The 20,210-nt window shown below is 22.3% G+C and overlaps 1 protein-coding gene across 5 annotated transcripts in view; it reads left to right on the top strand.

Moving 5' to 3' along the window:
- Positions 1 to 361: 361 nt before the first annotated feature.
- The window catches only part of LOC129605184 (phospholipid-transporting ATPase IF), a 36,369-nt gene continuing 16,520 nt past the window's right edge, over positions 362 to 20,210 (top strand). The window contains exons 1-2 of one of the 5 annotated variants that reach the window (XM_055514778.1): positions 11,017 to 11,281; positions 13,910 to 14,303. In XM_055514778.1, coding sequence (XP_055370753.1) covers positions 14,169 to 14,303 — 135 coding nt within the window. In that variant the 5' untranslated portion in view covers positions 11,017 to 11,281; positions 13,910 to 14,168. Of the gene's footprint in view, positions 1,267 to 8,202; positions 8,323 to 11,016; positions 11,282 to 11,817; positions 11,941 to 13,909; positions 14,304 to 20,210 lie in introns of those variants that run through there. The other 4 variants (XM_055514779.1, XM_055514777.1, XM_055514780.1 and 1 more) reach the window with 4 other exon arrangements.

Below are 20,210 nucleotides of genomic sequence, written 5' to 3' on the forward strand. Positions count from 1 at the left end.
TTTTACTTAACAAAAAGTTTCATTTATTTATTAGGTGTACGTTAATACGTGTAGTGCTTATAGACCATACATAATATGTACATTAGGTGTAGTGCTCACAGTCCATACACTATATATTTTTACTTATATTCTCGCACTTGTACCTACTAAATATAAAAATGTTTAATTCTTTACCAATTTTAAAGGTAAAAACAATGATACATTCAAGTTTTAGAAAAAAAAAAAAGTTATAATAGTTAAGAGTTAAAAAAAAAATATTAATAATAAAAAACCCGTTTTCGTGATTATTAATAATTTTTTTTTTTTGCTTGGGGAGAGCTTTATTAAAAGTTTTTGCCGGTGACTTTGTTTTCAAATTAAATTTTAACCAGTTATCCAAAGTACCACCAATAATACTGTTCGTGTTAATAAAATTGTACGTGAAATATAAGAGTAAAGAAGTGTGTGGTGTATATAGTTGGTTACAAAATCCAATTTTATTTACTAATTTTTTTTTTGTAATTTTAATTCTTTGAGTTTTTTGTTTTTTTTTTGTACCAAATAACCATTTTATAATTTTAGTGACAAAAAAATATTGAAAAATTTAATTTTGTATTTATAAAATATATTTAAAATTATATTAAACTAAAATAAGTTTATTTATGTTAAAATTTAAGTCATAATTAAAATATTAATTTTAACTAGATTTAGGTTAATCTTTAGAAAATAAAGTAACATCTTCTATTTAGAGTACTTACACATTATTTCCATGTGTTTATTATTATATTTAAGAGAAGTGGTAGCCCTAGCCATATAAACAACCCACATTCTCTTTTTAAAAAATTGTGCATATTATCAATTTAAATAGTGTTACATTATAAGTAATAATATACTGGTTATATAAATAAATCGTGTATAAATTATTATATATTAATTAATATACTTGTGCTGTTTACATTAAAATTAATTATTAAAGTGATATTTCGATTTATTTTTTTTTTTTAATTTCGTTTAACATAAAATTCAAAAGTTTATGCAAATTTTCAAAGTTTTTCAAATGAAAATGTAAATTAATATATTGTATATATATATATATATACACTTATTCAATGATTTTTAGTAATTAATTTTTAAATTCTAAAGTTATTAAAAAGTGAGAGACATTATTTTTCAATATTATTGAAATTTTTTTTTGAAAAAGTTGTTTGTTAAATTGTAAAAAAAAAAACCATACTGTTATGACCTCCAAACGTATCAAATGGAAACATGTTTTTGAAATGGTGCAGGGTAAGTAACAATTAATATTTATATTTATATATATATATATATATACGAGTATAAATTATTTAAATTTTATTTAAAAAATAATAATTGCAATGTAATAAATTTAAAAGTTATTTGAATTTATTTTTAAAAATTTTTTTTTTAATTCAATTTAAATAGCTTGATGATAGATAATAATATGATTATAGTTTAACACAGTTTATGTATGTACATATGTGTAATTGTATATCTAATTTGTATAAGTATACAAACATATATGCACATATTTGCCGAGGTAATATATATCTATCTGTTATAATGGTAAAAAGAATATTATTTATTTAAGGTATTTCCCAATATATGTATGTATTATAACATGTAGTCTTAGCTTCTAGCTAAAAGCTTATAATAAATAACATTGAATAAAAAACTATAAATAGTAGCTATAAAGTTAGTAAAATTAATAAAATTATTATTGAGTTTTTTTTTGTACATAAATAATCGATTATTGTAAAATTTTACATAAACTTAATTTGTATAAAGTCGCTTGTTTGCTGGGCAATACTGACATAACTCAAAATTTGATTATTTCAGAAAAGAAAATTTTAAAGTTTTTGGAGTAAATATAAGGATTTTCAATAATTTGGACATGCACTGAAAGTACTAGATTAAATCTTAAAAGTCTTTTCAGAAATTTTGTAGTTTGGATTTATCGAATATGCTTTATATTAACACTTTAGTCAGTAGAGAATTATCGAAAATTCCCTTATAAACATATTTTTCTCTCTACTTACAACATTATTTTTATTTTATAAAGTTATTGTTATAGCGACAGAGAAATAGTGTTTCGGCGCGTAGGTAATCTCAAAAAACCGTATTTTTAGAGTTATGTCACTATTCCAGTACACGAGCGATATATTCAATAGAATATTAATCTGTATATTGTAAGAAAATAGAATAATGAGCTATTATGGTAGCTATTTTGCTATTCGATTATTGCCACATGTTAAATTTTTTCGATTTTTCAATTTAAGATTTTAAAATTTTGCAAAAAAAAACAACAGTAATTTTCAATTAAAGAAAAATATGAATTTTTGAAAAAATCTTGAGATATCTTAAAAAATATTTTGTAATTTTCAATTAAATATTTACTTTTTGCGAGAATTGAATGCAATAAAAAAACTTTTTTTAAATATTTGCGAGCAAATGATTTTGTTTTTTCTTTTCCTGTGCTTGTTCTCTCTATTTTTTTATTACATATGAATTGTAGGAACTAAGGTATATAAATGATGAAGTTTCTTCATAGTAATTGCAAAATATGTACTCGTAGTATTGAAAGCTTTCTGTTTTTGCCTCTTTTTTTACTTTTTCTTGTAATAGGTACAATAAAGAAATATCGAAAAAGCCTTATTTGAACTTTAAGTATATAATTATACCTTATTTATTTATGATACTCTCTCGTATTGTGTATAGCGGTATATATGTGTGTATGTATATAATATAAAGTTATTAATGTGGGCAAAAGTGATAATGCTGAAATTGTTTATGATCTAATGTGTAAAATTTATAAGTTCATTTTCTCAGTTTTTTTTAATTTATTTTAATTTCAAGATAAAAATATTTTACGTTTGTAATAAATGGGAATAATATTTCTGTTTGAAATTACTAAAATTAATTAAATTTCTAATTAGGTATTTAGGGGGTAAATAAGAGGTGGAAATAAGAGGTGTAAGGATTTTATTTTTATTTGACAACAATAATTGCTCTAAGAATATATTTAATGCTTGAATAAATTTTTGTAATTTAAGGATTTTAAATTCATTTTAGGTTTGTGTATTTAAGGCAATTTTAGCTTTATAAATATATTCTGAATAAAGTTGGGTGGGTATTGACAAGTCTAATCGAACAGTCACATAATTATGTCCACTGTATTAAATGCTATAACTTAGATTTTTTTACATGAGGGGCATTATGAAAATGCAATAGATCCTGAAAGTTAAAAGCAGTTCGCTTCATACAGGAAAACCTTTTCAACATAACAAAATATCGATTTTCCTTCACTCATTAGTTGATAAAATTCTATTCTATTCACAGAAGCCATTCAACAATTAATGTTTATTGAGCAAAAGGGAACTATTTTTAAATAAATTATGTTGTGTATTCACATAAATTCAACCTACGTAACTTACACATATAGTTGCATTCTAAACATAAATTGAATCCATATCTTGTTTCTAAATACATCCGTCATTCAAAATTTGCATGATTCAAACTACTTTATGCTTTTAAAGTAAAATTTACCTTACAGTTGCCAATATTTATTGGAAAAAAAAGTTTTTTTTTTGGAAATGTAAACATTTTGTACACACACATGCATATTTACATGGGTAATTTTTTGGAAATATTTCAATTATTTCTTTGAATTTTTGAAAACAAAGACATCTCTTGTTTAATTAGCATAGTTTATAAACAATATTTTTGATATTATCAGAAAAGAAAATCAAATAAAATGAAAAAGCTTGGAAATTACGCGATGACTTGTAAAATTTTTTTTTATAATGTTGTAAAATGTAAATGTAAGTAAGTAAATGAAATGCATTTTAAATAAATGAATAATCAAAGATTTTCATTATGTACAAATAAAATAAGCAAATTCAAATTTAAAATCAGTATATGTATGTATGTATATAACTTCTTATGTACATACATACATATGTATGTTTGTATGCAGGTGTGATTGTTTTGTTGCTTTATTGTTTGGTTTTTTTATTTTCTTAAATACTTAGCTAGTAAATGAATTAATTTTCAACTTACGAAAGAAAATTTTAAATAAACGATAAAATTAAGGTAGCTGGTAATTAAAAAGTTCATATTGATGATCTGACAACCCCCGGAACAACACTCGATAAAATTTTTAAGAAAACGATTCGAAATTGACGGTTTTACTAGGAAATCATTTTATATTCGTTCTATTTTTTAAATAGGGTAACAGAATTAGGTTAAGTCAATAGAAGTTTTTTTTTACAAATTTATTGTCAAGAAGTGGTGCTATTAAAGACTTCTTTTAATTTAAAATGTTTTAAAGTTCTACCGTTTACAAATTTTCAGCTCAAAAACTAAATAGAATTTTTATTTATTACTAAACATACAAAATAATAATTACAATATTCTTTATTAATGATAATCTTTATTATTGTATTAGCACAATTTTATAATTATCATATTAATTAATTTACAAAATTGCATATTAAAATGGCATATCGTAAATGATTTATTCTAATTATGGGCTTTTTAAAGCTTTATAATTCAATTACTTGACACTGATTTAAAAAAACAATTAAAATTTGCTGTAAACAAAATGCAAAAAAAAAGTACTAGGTAATGGATATTTATGCGTTCTATGAGAGCTTCTACATCAAGAAGACTTTTAAAATTTTCGCTTTTATTAAAAAGAAAAGAAATAAGTATGTTACAGTTTTACTATATTTATTTATTTTTCTAAGACTATACTTGCATACAACAAGGAAGGTCAGGTGATGGCATCAAAATAAGCATTCCGAACTTTCGGTGGGAACGCACTTCTACAATGTTAGGGATTCATATTTATATAAATTATTTTTGGAGAGATGTTTACCATTCTCTCAGCCCAGTTCAGTATATCAAATTGGGATGAACTGATTTTCAACATTGTCGTCCTCTAGAATATAAAAGAATTATTTACAAGTCACTATTATATTCTTATGAAACATTGACAGTAAATTGGATAATTTCTTGCGGTCGGCTATATGCTGATCCTACATCAGATTTTTTTTTATTATCAAGTACAAATCAAAATTAACTGACTTCAATAATCACTAGTGTGAATCAGAATTTTATTGACTATCAAAATATTTAATTTTAAAATTAATAATAAAATTATCAGACAAGAAAGAAAAAAAAAACTTGAAATGTGTAAATAAATTTGTAAAATGAAAGTAAAGAAAATAATTAAGGTATAGGTTAGTTAACTTAACTGGAAAAACTGAATGATAAACCAGAAAAGATGTTAAAAGTCGAACACAATGTCATATTAATTACCTATTTTTGACTTAAAATTTTAAGATAAGGTAGTGTTTAATCGAATGGTAATGTAAAACAAGGTTATTAAAAATTTTATAATCATGTTTGAGGGAGACAAAATATGGTAGACAATTTTTAATTTAATTAATATTTTCGTTACATTTCAATAAAAAAAAAAATTTACCAACTCATTCAACAAATTTGATTAAAAACATAGTGATGTCACTTGTAAGTTTTTTTTTCGATAAAAACCGGAAATCGATTAGAACTTAAAAAAAATATTAAACTTTATATTTCCTTAAATTTTAATCCATATTTGTTAATTTCTGCCTATTCCTGCTATAAAAATAATTAATTAAAATCTATACAACAAATTGATAAATTTAAAATAAATTAAAAACTTTGAAAAATGAAAATAAAAATAAAATAAACCTTATGACTGTGTATACCACCTTTTATCAATATTTTAAATTATATAATGTTATGTACATTATAGAAATGAACAAATTATAACACGAGAAAAATATTTTAAAATAAAATTTTTAAATATTGGTTATGCTAATAAGAACCAGAACGTGATACACGTTTTGTTTTATAACTATATATAAACTATGTTAGGTTATTTTTATACATATATATTGTGTTAATATTATTAGCACTTTTCTAAAAAAATTTTGATAAAAAAAAATCTCATTATAGTTTCACTCTGTTCGCTTGTCCGTGCGGTTCGTCCGTGTGTCTGTTTACAAAATGTCTACACTTTTGAAGATAGAAAAATAAAATTTTATGAAATTTTTTTCTTTTTCTACCGTGGAATATCATAGTTGAGCATTGAAATGACTAAATTTCCATTAAAATTGTTCGAGAAGAAAACTTTTAGAAGTCTGAAATTTTAATAGCTTTAAGATATTAATAAGTAGTTTCGGTAGAAAAAAAACTTATATTTCCGAAACGCGAACTTTTCTAAATTTCTGTAAAAGTGAAACTGTAATTGTAAATTCCATTCCATTAAAAATACAATTATTTTTTTAACTTACACAATTAACCCTTAAGTTCGACCATTGTGCTATCATCTATTTAATTTTTTTTTTTTATCTCATCCTAGATGTATGCAATAAATATATATTTTTTGGCATATGAATAATAAAGTAGTAAATATGTAATGTTTTTAAAAGCAGTATTTTCACTTATCGAAAGGAAAATTTCTACATTACAAACCATCGGTTCGACTCAAATTTATTTTTTTTTATATATTGAATTGTGTAATATTCAATCAATTGTTTTTTTTTATAAAAAAATTTAAAATATATTTTTAGGATAATTAATTTTATACAATAGTTAATTTCTAGAAGATTTTCAAGTTTTCTGCGAGAGTTATAAAAATAATTTTTTAATATTTAAAGAAATTCATTATAGCTAATATTTATGTATTATGTTTGAAGTTATACGAAAATATACAATATATATTTGTTTTAGGAAAATATGACGATTGCTAATGAATGCTGTGACGTTCATATTAATTTTTTTTTCGCAAATCATGTTCAAAAAAACCAAAAAAGTTTATTGTTCAAATAAAATAGAAAATATTTACGAACCTTGTTTCATGATTTTAAATGAAAAAATTAAAAAAATCAATTTTATTTTAAAGGAATTTTATCTCAAAACATGACCTAAAAGGTTGTGGTAAAGTTGATTTTTAATGTTAAATTTAATAGCAATAAATAATATTTATGAATCAGGAATAAATTACACAGGGGGATATTTGAAAATGTTGGAGTTTCGAAGTAAAAATCGCTTGTAAAAGTAAAAAAAAATTTAATTCTTTAAAAGATTGCAAAAATTATTTAAGATTTTTTTTAATTAAAATATTGCCGTAAGGGAAAAAAAAATTTACTATGAGTAGAAATTGGGTTACCGAGTACGTGCAAATTGAGTTTAAATTGCTAAGTAAAAATTGCTTTGATTGCAAACCAAATTGCTAAATTCTAATTAATCTGAGCGGAAACTGAATTAAAATTACCAAATGCCTTTACTAAATAAAGTGTTTAGTTAAAAAGTGATGTCCCAAATAATCTAAAACAGAATTTATTTATTTTTAGAAATTTGTTTTGCCATAGACCAGAAAAATTTCGTGGTTGAGAGAAAAATTAAATTATTTTTGTTAGAACCGGTTGGTTTAATACTTTGGTGTTCCTCTGTTCGTGTACCTTTTGCTATCCAAAATTAATTGCACCCTTTAATCGTAGCTCCTGTCAAATTGAAGGTTGATAAAAAAAATAATTGGCTGATTGAAATTTTTATAATTTTCTCCAAAAATTATTTTATTTAAATTATCGAATTAACATCAATTATAATTATTGATAATGTTTACTTATCAAAATATTCTTATCTTATCTTATCTATATTTCAAATCTATATAAAAAAAATATGTATATATACATAAATTATAGATAGAAAAAAATTATTAAATTTCGATGTAGTTATCTTTTTAATGATTTTATATTATTGATAAGTTTGGAGACTTCTATATTATATTAGACATAAGAGTAAGGGTATTTTCTATTTAAAAAATTATTCACATACTTACATATCCACACTTATGTTTACATATTTATATTTGATTATTTAGTTTGCTAAATTTCATGAGTATATAAATATGTATATAGGTGACTTATAATATCTTACTCATATCATATCGGGAAGTGATATCATGTTGTATAACGTTGTTTTTTTGAGTTAAGAAATCAGTCTAAAAAAATGGTTGAAATACCAATATTTAGTTATTTTTTTTTTATTTTTCCTTTGCTAAATTGATAAAAATATTTTAACCTGTTGATAAATTTAGAACATAATTTTTTAAATGAATATACTATCTTATAACGCGCAGTATGTGATCGATATTCGACGAGTTCAATAAATTTTGCTGTACTTATATAAATTTCCAATAAATTTTTTTTTTTTTACTTAACCGCCAACATATTATTTGTAAAATTATTTGCCAAAATGTTTAAATGGAAAAAAGTAAGTTTAATATAGAATTTAAAATATTTTAGTAACATTATTTATAATTGTAATAATATTAAGCCAAACAAGTAATTAATAATTTCATTAGAATTTGGGAAATCTTATATTAATTGTATAGTTTAGAAACGCAAATATTAAAATTAATATTTTAATAATTATGCAGTCAAACAATTCATTTAAGTGGTGTAGTTAAGGCTTATCTAATGGTAATTAGGTTTTTAAAAAACTATTTTAATTTTTTTTATGGTAAATTTCAATAAATAGACTATTATGTAACTACATATTTATAATATTCTAATAGAATTAACTATGAGTAATTTAAATTTATTATATTCTAATATACATACATAATTTATTAATACAGTTGGGATAAAAAAATATTTATAAATAATTTGATATTAAATACAATTTATTTGAGAGAGAATAAGATTATTGCCTGGTTATGGCAATTTAAATACTTAGTGTAAACAATCTTAATACCACCCTGGACACATATGCATATGTTGGACATAAATATGTACATAATATGTAAATTACTCTGTTTCGTTCACCACTACAACATTTTTATACTCAAGTCACTGAAGCAATAAAATTCACCACAGGACAAATTTACTTTGTGATTTAATTTGTGATTAAAAAAAACTATTGCTAATTTTCTAAAATAAAATTCTCCAACAGGATGAAAAATTTACAATTAAAGTAATTATGAATATGCATATGTATGTATGTATAAATGTTTTTTAATAAATGCATATTATATCTACATACTTACATATGCACATAAGAACTTATAAATTATAATATAAACTGCAATCTATAATCAGGGTTGCCGTTTTGAAATAAGTATTTCTTCTAAAAAGTTCAATATTTTTTTTGAACCTGAAAGAATCTTTGTCAATTTGGTTTATTTTCCATCAAATTGTTTGTGCCACGTTACGTTATAGAATTCTTTTTGTATGAGAAATGTTTTTTTTTATTGGAATATTATAGCTACATAGTACATACTCGTATTATATAGATTTTTTTTTTTGGTTATTTCATACAGATATTTCTTTAATATTCAGAACGCAGCTATTAATTCTCTTCTTAACAATTGTTAATGAACGCAACTATTAATGAACGCAATTATAAATGCACTTTTAATATACTTTTCCCAAAGATTTAAAAGAAAACTACTTTAGTGATATTTAAATTGTTAAAAATTACTGACCTATCATTATTTTTACTATCTTTATAATTATATATGTTCTAACTGTAAGTTATAGTTTTATACGTAGAGCTGCAATAAGTTTGGGTTTAAAATATAGAAAAATGTAGATGAGAAAATGCCTTTTACTGTTCATAATGTTAAAATTTGAATTGCTTGTAAATAAAATGGATAATTTTCCTTCGGTTTAAAATATTTTTTTCTTGCCGAAATCGTTTAAAAAATTTTTTACTGAACGGCAACTCTGTTTGTAATACCGTATATCGAGAATACTAACAATACTATTAAATGAGCAAATGTTATACATATATATGTACCTACATACATATATGCACACAAACATAAAAATTCCCTAAACGCATTTTTAAAATTAACCTAAATTAAATAAAAAAATTCATGAGGGATATGAATATTACGATAAAACAAAAGTTTATCATACATTCCTTACCTTTATGACCGATTTCTTCTGTGTATAAAAAACATAATATATAAACATTTGCAAACATATATATATATATTATATATATAGATACATCTATAACAAATCGCCATATATATTTTTATGTACATAATATTGAGAATTTGACAACAAATCTTATATAAACCTATAGCAAGACAGCAAAGTACATATTATTATGTATGCATAAAAACTCTTGAAGTTTTGATAAAAGAAAAAAAAAACTTAAAACTTCAATTTGTCGAAGCTTTAAGTAACAAAAAGCTTTTAATTTTGTATTGTAGTGGTTTTGTTATTTATGTTTTTATTGTAAATGTATTTTGTTGACGATCGATGATTTTTGTATGAAAGCAATTAATATACAAACAAACGATTGTACAATTATGATGAGAGACAGAGAACCTTAATATCCAAAAAAAAAGAAGAAAAACAAAAAAAATTAAATTATTCTTTTGTTAAAATAAATTGACTGTATGAGCTCTCCAGCTGATCGTTAGAGAAAGCTTAATATTTTAATTATGTACATAAAAATTTTGTTTAGTTCGAACTTCGATATTTGGTTAAGAAAACATTACTTATTTAATATCCGCGTGTGAGTTTTCGCATTCGAGTGCTTTTATTTTTCAACATTATTTTTCATTTATTTAATTTCCATTTAAATTTAAATAAAATATATTATGAGTGTTTTATTAAACAATTATTTAGAAAAATAAGTTGCAAAACAATGTTTTACAACATTTTTATTACAACAAAATTATTTTAACTTGCATATTATTTTTTCTAGAAATGTAGGGTACATAATTCGAAATTTTTTTAAATTCAATAATTTAGAAATGTGATGATCACATAGTGCATAGAAATATTTTTTATATGTGTGTATGTCTGTATGTATAATGCAAATATATATTAATTATGGAGCTACATATCTATCTACCCACATGTAGTAAATGATAAAATATAATAGAATTTACAGTATGTATAACAATATTGTGAATTGGTGTGATGTTTTGAAATTGAAAAAAAAAAAATTAAAAAGCTTTTGGAGAACTTTTCCTTTTTTTTTTATTACTTTTTAATAACTTCTGTTTATTTTGATCATTTACGAATTTTCTATTTTTAATTTTGGTTTGGTAAGGCTTGAACGGGTTGTTGTCGGTCGTGTGTTTTCTTCTCTTTTTTTTTTTGAATTTATTGGTTAATATTGTTGTGGCAGAATCTAGTTCAAATATTACCGAAAATATTTTCTATGTCATAAAGAAACTGAATTTCTTAAGAGTTATACACAATATAAAGTAAAAAGACAAAATTCGCGTAGCGTATAAAAGAAAAAAAAAAGCGTTGCTTAAAAAATGAAGTCAATAATAAAAAAAATAAAATGTAAATAAGAAAAAATTTTTAACCAAGCTAAAAAGTTATTTGAACATTTTTTTAAAGCTTTAAAATATTTTTTGGTTTTTGTGTTTTTTTTTTTCTTTTTTTTCCAAATTTAAGTGGAGTAGTAGTACAGATAAACAACTTTGAAGTCAAGTTTATATTGCGTTTATTTTTCTAAAAAACAAAAAAAAAATTGTAATGGATTACCTTCGATTTGACTTAATGAAAAAATGACTAATACTAGAAAAAAAATAATTATATAAAACTTACGGTGCATTAAGTACATGTGTACCGATATTTACCTATTTAAAAATTATTTCTTTAATTTTTTTGTGTGTTTGAAAATAAAAATTTGAAAGAACTTTGAAATGAAGTAAATACATAAGTTGTTTACACTTACATTACACTTACTTAGTTATCTACATAGTTTTTTACTGAAATACATTGAAACTTTAAAGTTAATACCTAACCTATTTTGACAAATGAAATTTTTTGACGCAAAACAAAATAATTTTGGATTTTTTTTTTTAATGTTTTGCGATCAATCAGTGTTGGAAATGTGCTTACAAAATAATGTGTAATGAAAAATTAATTAAAAAATCTTTTAATTTAAAATTTAAATAGTTTTTAGAATTCATAACATGTAAATAAATTTATGTTATGTTTACGTAGGTGTTATATTTACGTTGCAATGTACCTATGAAGGTACAAATTTACCTTTTTATACTTTTGCCTAGCTACATATGTATGTACTTCGGGCACATATTCATTTACTTAAATCTTCTTAAATTCTAATAAAAAAAAAATTTTTATAGTTAATTTTTTATTAAAGAATGATTGTGTGTGTTCATAGCTTCAGTTTACGTTAAAATTTTATATGATGGTGCAAAATTATTAGTTAAATAGCGAAAAATTATAATAAATTTTTGAAAAACATGTTTTTATTTTTGAGTTTCTTTAAGTGTAAGTAAGAATATATATATGTATTGCTCCTGACCCGAGATCTAAAACGGAAAATATTAAATACATACAATTCTTTATTATTTATATTTTAATAGCTTTGTTAAATGGACCGTACAACAAAATATAAAAATTTGTTTATTTTATTGATTAACATCAAAATTATGTTATTGTACCCTAGTTAAGTAGGTATACCCAACTTGATATTAAAATGTGTCCATATTGGATTTAAATTATTGGAGGTTTGATAATTACCTATACTAATCCTAAATTTTTTTACATTTTAATAGACTAACTTATATAGAACGAGATTTTAATTCAAATCTGTTTAAATTATAAAAATCAAATACAAAAAGGTATCCATACCTGTGTATATACTCACCTATTTATAAATAAAATTGCATATTTTTGCAATCCAATTACTATTGTGCACTCATTACATGTAATTTAATTGTTCTTTATTAATTACAAAGGTATTGGGTGCATAATCTAGACAGATAGGAAAACATCTGCCAAGATTTCCTATAAAGTTCAGAATCTGGCTACTTATTGGTAATCAAATAAGTATCCGAATTTATAATTTTTAAAAAATTTAATTGAAATTATTTGGATGTGCACTTTTAAATATGTAAAGCTAGTTGCCTTAATTTCTACATTTAATTGAAGATACCTATATGATAAGCATCTACCAACTTACATAAAAGCATTTCCAAAAATGCAGAATAGCGTTAAATTTGTGTTCATAAGCAAATGTTGCTAGTGAAATTAGTTTATAAAAATTATTAAATTTTCTTAATTTAGAGAAGTTAATATTAGTTCTTGTTTTGCAGTATTGCGTTAATGGAAATTTCTATGTTTATAAGGTATATTTGCACAACAAATAATGTTATTTAAGCTTCATGTGTTAGAAGTTACATACTTCTTAAAACTCTAAATCTCGTTTAAGATTCTAAATTTAAAATATCTAAATCGCTATCTAGTTAAGTATGCAGGTACTGAAATTGTAATTAATTGTGTCTGATGTGATCTTTAAGTTATTATCAAGTAAAAAATATGAACCTTCCAGTTTAATTAACACACATAAGTAACATGTATTTAAAAAAAATAAATAAATAATGTTTAAATTAAAAATTATGTGTCTATTACGTAGTATAAACCATAATATTTACCGACAATCAATCTACTTATGTATATTTACGAGTATAATATATTAATAAAAGACTATAAAACATTTCAAATTTTATTCTAAATAGGTACATACATAACTAGGCACCTAGGTATTTGTAGGTACTTAAATATCTCAAATAAAATAACAATATTTATTACTTGTATACATAATTATCATTCTAATAAAAATCTTTTAACAATAGGTACGAATGATATTTAATTTATGAAATGTTACAAACATACTCACTTATATTAAATACTTTTTTTATTATAAAACTTTTTTTTAGTTTCTTACTTAACCAGAGTCAAATTATTTTTAAAAAATTTATTTTGCGCATTAAATAACAATTATTTTCCATATTTAATTTATTAATTTACTTACATATTAAAAAATAAAAACACAATCAAAATTTTATTAGGAACCTCTACAGAAATATCTAAAAATTTAAAGAAGGCAAAAAAAATTTTCTCATTCAGTTTAAAAATTTCTTTTAACAAATGCAAAAAACTAAGCAAAGAAAAAAAATTAAATATTTTAGTGAAATAAAATTATTAGAAAAAATTTAAAGAAAAGTTTAAAAAAAAAAATAATCTAAAAAATAAAGTAAAAGAAAATAAAATTATTAAAATAAAATAAAATAAGAAAAAATTATTCTTCTTCTTTAATATTAATAAATTATGAATATTCTTCATCGTCATGATCATTTGGGTTCATATAGAAGAGTTGAAAATGGTTATCAATTACCAAATTGGTCTAAAATTGAATCATCGATTTTTGATAAAACTGGTTATTCTTGGCGACATTTCAGAAAAGTAAGTAAATAGAAATATTTAAATAATATTTAAGTAATTACTAGTAACTAATACTTATAAGTGATTTAGAAATTATTAGAAGTTTAGGAGGGCAGCAAATGAATTGAAATTTTAAATTTCAAGACATTTTATTGTTATAATAAAAAATAAATTTTATTAAGTAATAATTGCATTCAATAAAGGTTTGTGTATATGATACGCAATTTACAATCATTAATGGTTTTATTAATAAGTAAATATGGAATTGCTTTTTCTAATTTAACTACCAACCCGGAAATAAAATGTGAATTTTTTGAAGGACATTGTGTTCTACTTTTAGAAATATGAGAATATTTTAGTGAAGGAATTTGTATTGTTTCTCTTCAATTAATTGTTTTTCAATTAAGTATATAAGTAATTGAAAAACAATTCCGCTAAATATTTTGTTCTTATTAAAGTTCTACACTTACTTCTTATCGTTATAATACCGTTGTCATAGGTATTGCATAATTAAAAGTATAAAGTTAATTAATTATAAGGGGATTTTCGAAAATTCTGTTTTAATTTGGATCTTAATATAAAGGCACGTTAGGAAATTTTAACATTCTTAAAGTTCTAATGTATTTTGAATGATTTTATTTTCAAATTTTGTACAAAATATTTTAAGTTTGATAAAAATCATATAGAAAAATGTGAGATATTAAAAATTTGTAAAAGTAAACAAGTTAGCTCCTGTAGATCTACAAGGATGCAAAAAGAGATTTTTAAGATTTAAGTTAGAATCGTAAGTGTATACGAATTTAAATTATCAAAAAATTCCCCAATGAAGGATATTATACAATACAGAATTCAATGCATAATAAAAAAAAAATCTTTGGAGTTGTATTCAAATTTTTCAATAAATTTTGAGAAATTTAAAATCCTCATGTTTAGGGAATTTTTAATTTTCTGTTAAGCATCATAAAAAATCCTGGAATTTTATTATGAATCCAAATTAATTTTATTGGGTTTGACGAATTTTAAATTGTTGCCAATTAACCATTATGCAACTAATTTTGAACTGTTCCCACTTTGGTATCAAATTGAAAATAGAAATGTGCTTCTTTGGAGGTAGGAAGTTTACCTATATTTGAAAAAATAAGTACAATATTACATTACTTATGAATACTTTGGTTTAAAAAGTATTTTTTCTCAAATAATCTTTACTTATTTATTTTGGAAGAAGTGTAACTCTATGAATATATTCAAATTGTACATACATATACTTACCTACAAAAGCAAATGCATGCTCATATTTCGCTTATTTACTTACTTACTAATAAGTATATGTAAGTACTTATGTAGTATAAGTATTGATATTCGATATGAATTTTCAATCATACTTACATACTTACATATGTATATATATGTACATTCAATTGAAATTTTATGAGTGAAAATAAAATAAGGAACACATAAAATGTTTAAAAGAATTTTCAATAAAAATAAAAAAAAAACGATTAATTATTTTGTTATTGTATTCGAAAAAAAAAAAAAACAAAAATTTAAGAATGAAAAAATTTATAAAATATTTATTTTTAATATGATTAAGTAAGTATACTTATGTTCTGCGCATAATAATTTGCAACAATGCAAAAAACTCAATTTTTGTTTTTATTTCTCAAACTGCTCAAGTAATTTGTGTTTTTTTTTTGTCGTTTTCATTTGTTAACAATTAAGTAACTTATAGTTGTGTATTTAACTACAATAAACTGCAATTTAAATATTCAGTTTGGCCTTACTTACATACATAACTGTATATTATTATAATAATATACATATAAAAAATTAAAGGGTACACAATAATTTTATTGGTAATTTGTATAGGCACTTACCCATCTTACGTCTCAATAAACCAAAGTTAGACGCTGATATTTATTTTAATTTAATTATTCGGAAGAAATATTTTTTATTCAATTTACGTAATTGCAACTAATCACTTATTTGTTATACTTTCTTACTTATACAAACTCTCTTAAATTATTCTTTTGTATTTTTATTCAAAAATTTCTAAATGTTGCCCAAATATGGATTCGAACATTGTTTTAGTAATTGAGTATACATTTTTGATTCTAAATTTACCTTATAATTTAATAGACAATATTCATATTGATTTTCGTGTTACTTATATAAGTGAGTAAGAAATTCATAAGAATTTATATATAAAACTAATTTCAATTAAGTATTTTATTGTTTAAAAAGAAAAAATTTCAGGACTACAATGAGTACTTAGTTACGTGTTAAAAAAAATAAAATGATTCCATTCAATTGCATTCGATTCAAATATTAGATTTAAATTGGTTAATAAAATAATTAAATGGTTTTATTTATTGATTTTATTCATAAATAATTTAAGAATTATTTTTTAATAAATATGTTTAAGTGTAAAAAATTAAAAATGCTAGTTCGAACCGGTATACGGACTATTTAAAGAATTGAATTTTGAGATTCTTTTATTATAAGTAGTTAAAAAATTCAGCTAAATTTTTGGTTTTTAAGCTTGGTGGCAACAGAAATCATTGCTTCTTTAATATTTTATTCTAATTTTTATAAAATTAATTAAATTAATTTAGTGTCAGGGAATCAAAATTCAAAAATAATAAGGTGCCTCGGGGTAATAATACTAAAACTAAGAGAAAACGATTAAAACATCAAAAAATATCAAATTTATTTTTATAATTTTAATATATTTTCAAAAAGTAAAGCGTTTTGAGTAAATCAATGCAAAATAAGACATTTCGGTTCATTATAATAAAAGTTATTTATAAAATAGAAAAATATGCGTCTTTATTTACTCTAACGCAAATGCGATATTTAAATAATGAATGAATGAAAAAGCATGTTCTATATATGAGCAGGTGTCTACTTTGCATTATTAACTAAGAAAAAACATTTTAGTTTTGCTTTTATCTGTTTTTGACATATCCACCAGGCAAGCATGCCTTGTTACCCGCCAGGGCTTATTATCCGGAGTTACTTTAAATTAAATTTAAGAATTTTTTTTTAAAATTTTCATAATAATTCAAAATTAAATAGTTAAGTATACGAGTGTCAATTAACTGAGTAAATTAATTTAAATTTGGTTATTAGTTCTAATTTAAGTATTTAAAATTTGAAGTTTTGAGTTACAATTAACATTTATTGTTGCAATGACTAGTAATTAACTACTTTTACGACTATTTTTAATACAAAAGTACTTAATTAGTTTTTCCTATTTTGAATTTAATATTTATTTCTAGTTTAAATGAGTATTTTATGGCTTATGTTGTCATTTGATAAAAAACGTAACTTTTTAATCTGTGCGTACGCAATTTTGTGATTCATAAAACCCTACCTTTATTTTAATATGAAATTTTCGTTATGACCTAAGATGATTAAGTTTTTTTTTTCTTTCTAAAAAACTGGCATGTATAGTAGGACAAATAAAAAAAATTGTTTTTGTTTGCTCTAATTCGTATTACCTATGTATGCACTGACAATTACAAATGAAAAATATTGAGTAATTAGTTACAGTCTTTTAAGTATACGTGTATTATATGTATACTTAGTAATTTATTTGGCATCTAACATGAGTATTTAAATAAATAGTTGTATACTTCTTACTAATGATATGATCTACGAAATAATTTTAAAATTTTTTTTTTTTTTTGAAATATGCCGGTTTAGTCATAAAATTTGTGACGCTAAAATAAATCCAAAAAAATATTTGTTAATAACAAACTTCAAAAAGGCGAGTAAATTTTAATAACGTTTGTATTTTATATTTTTTAATGGTGGGATAAAGTTGTATAATGTGGGCAAGTACGGTAATATCAGGGAGGGTATTTTTATTAAAATGAATATAGTGTACTACTTACTCATGAGTTTTATTACAAACTAATTTGTAATAAGTATTGTAAAAACGGTGTGATATTTGCACAAATATGAGTATTAGTAGTACTTGTATTTTTGCTTATCATCGAATTCTCAGTCAATATTCTTAGGTCTGCCCCTGTATGTCTGGTCGTCCGTCTCTGTATCTGTGCTCAACAAATGGTTTTTACTAGTATATTTCGAAGCATATATGGAGCTATTCCAACAAATTGTGCTACAAAAAAAAAAAAGTGTTTTACATTTTTTCTTGTAAGTTGTTGGGTTTCACAAAGCCAAACCAATAAAGAGCACATTTTTGCCTCATTTAACACACATACGTTATTCTCTTCTTATACAAAAATATGCCATCTTATTGCATATTATCAGGATGAAAACAAAAACACAATTTTGTTCGAAAACAAATCAAAGCGATATTAATTCTTCTGGAAGATTATGTTGTAACAAGAGTATCACAGACTTGAATTCTAACAGTTGTCGTTTTGAATTAATTTAACTATAAATATTCAATTTTCAAAACAATTAAATTTTTAATTTTTTAAAGTTAAATTCTATACCATTAGTTTTTATATGGTAAACGTGTTCGGTAATAATTAATTGAACAAATCATTAAGCATTGTTTATAACATTCAGAACAGTATCTCTTGAGTAATTAAGTATAGAAACGCTTTGTCACTGACTTATGCATTACAAATAATTTACATTTTGTAATGACACAAGAACACACATTTGTATTTGTATATTTTATTGTTTTTTTTTATTCAATCTTAGCTCAAACTTAACAATTTGTTGCATAACAAATTTAACATTGGACTATGTAATAAACAAAAATAAATAATTGTAATTCAAATTAATTCATAATTTTACTACATACTTACATAATTGATAATTAAATTATTATATATTATATAAGTATATAAGTATGTAAGTTAAGTATGCAAACTAAATGTGCTTGTAACTAAAAACTAGGCTATCGCTTACTTAAATCTTTTAAATATCTAGTTATTCTTGTTGTAAAGCTTAGATTTTTCCAAATAATTGAAAAGAAAAATAAAAGTTTCTTTTTCGACCTTGAGTCTTTTTAGAATTATCGGTGTTTTCAAATAATTTACTTATATTTTTTTTAATACTTTATTACATGCAACGCATTAATGAGTTGTAATTAAATTTTTAATTATTTCTAATTTGAATTTTTATAGCATTAGAATTAAAACAGAAAGTACGTACTCAGTTACTTATGAATGTGACAGAAATTTTGACTTAACTAAGTACAATTCAAGGTTATGTCAGATTTGTTTTTTTTTTTTGCATTAAATTTAAAATACTTAAATAAAATCGTACTCACAGTAACATCGAAGAATTTTAAAAATGTAAAATAAAAATTTTTAAAATTTTATTTTTTACTCACAAAATTTTGACTAGGTAGTTAAGTAAATTAAGTTGAAAAGTTGAAAAAAATTCATAACCTAACTTTTGAATAATAATTAAAAATTGGTGACATCTTAAGAATAAAATAATAAAATATTCAAAAACAAAAATTTTTAAATAAATTGTTTTTGTTTTTAATTTAAAATTAATGAGTTTAAAACCAGAGTGAAGTTGTTTTGGTTATTAAAAATCACTTTCAGTTAAAATTTAATTTTTCTGTGTTACGTGTTAAAAATTTCATTAAATAATTTCGTTTAAAATTTTTTTTTTTAATAATTTTTTTGAATTTTAATTGAAGTATTTTTTATCAAATATCGAAAATGTTATTATTTTTGAAATTTAGAAAGTAAATGTGCGCCACGAACTTGTTAATTGATTGTAGTACTTGTAAAATGTAAACTTTACTTTAAATTTAAAATTTTATTCCCCCTAAAATATGAAATTAAAACTCCAATGGAATCAATATGCTGGTAATTATTATTGCTTTCTTATTAATTGCTGTTGTTCTTCTTTAAGTAGTTCCCTTATAATTTATTTATCCTTTATCTAACTATTTCCTAGCATGTAGAAAAAATTTTTTTGGCAAAAACT

This window comes from Condylostylus longicornis, unplaced genomic scaffold (genome assembly GCF_029603195.1).
Source record: "Condylostylus longicornis isolate FDR11 unplaced genomic scaffold, ASM2960319v2 ptg000013l, whole genome shotgun sequence".
Lineage (NCBI taxonomy): Eukaryota > Metazoa > Arthropoda > Insecta > Diptera > Dolichopodidae > Condylostylus > Condylostylus longicornis.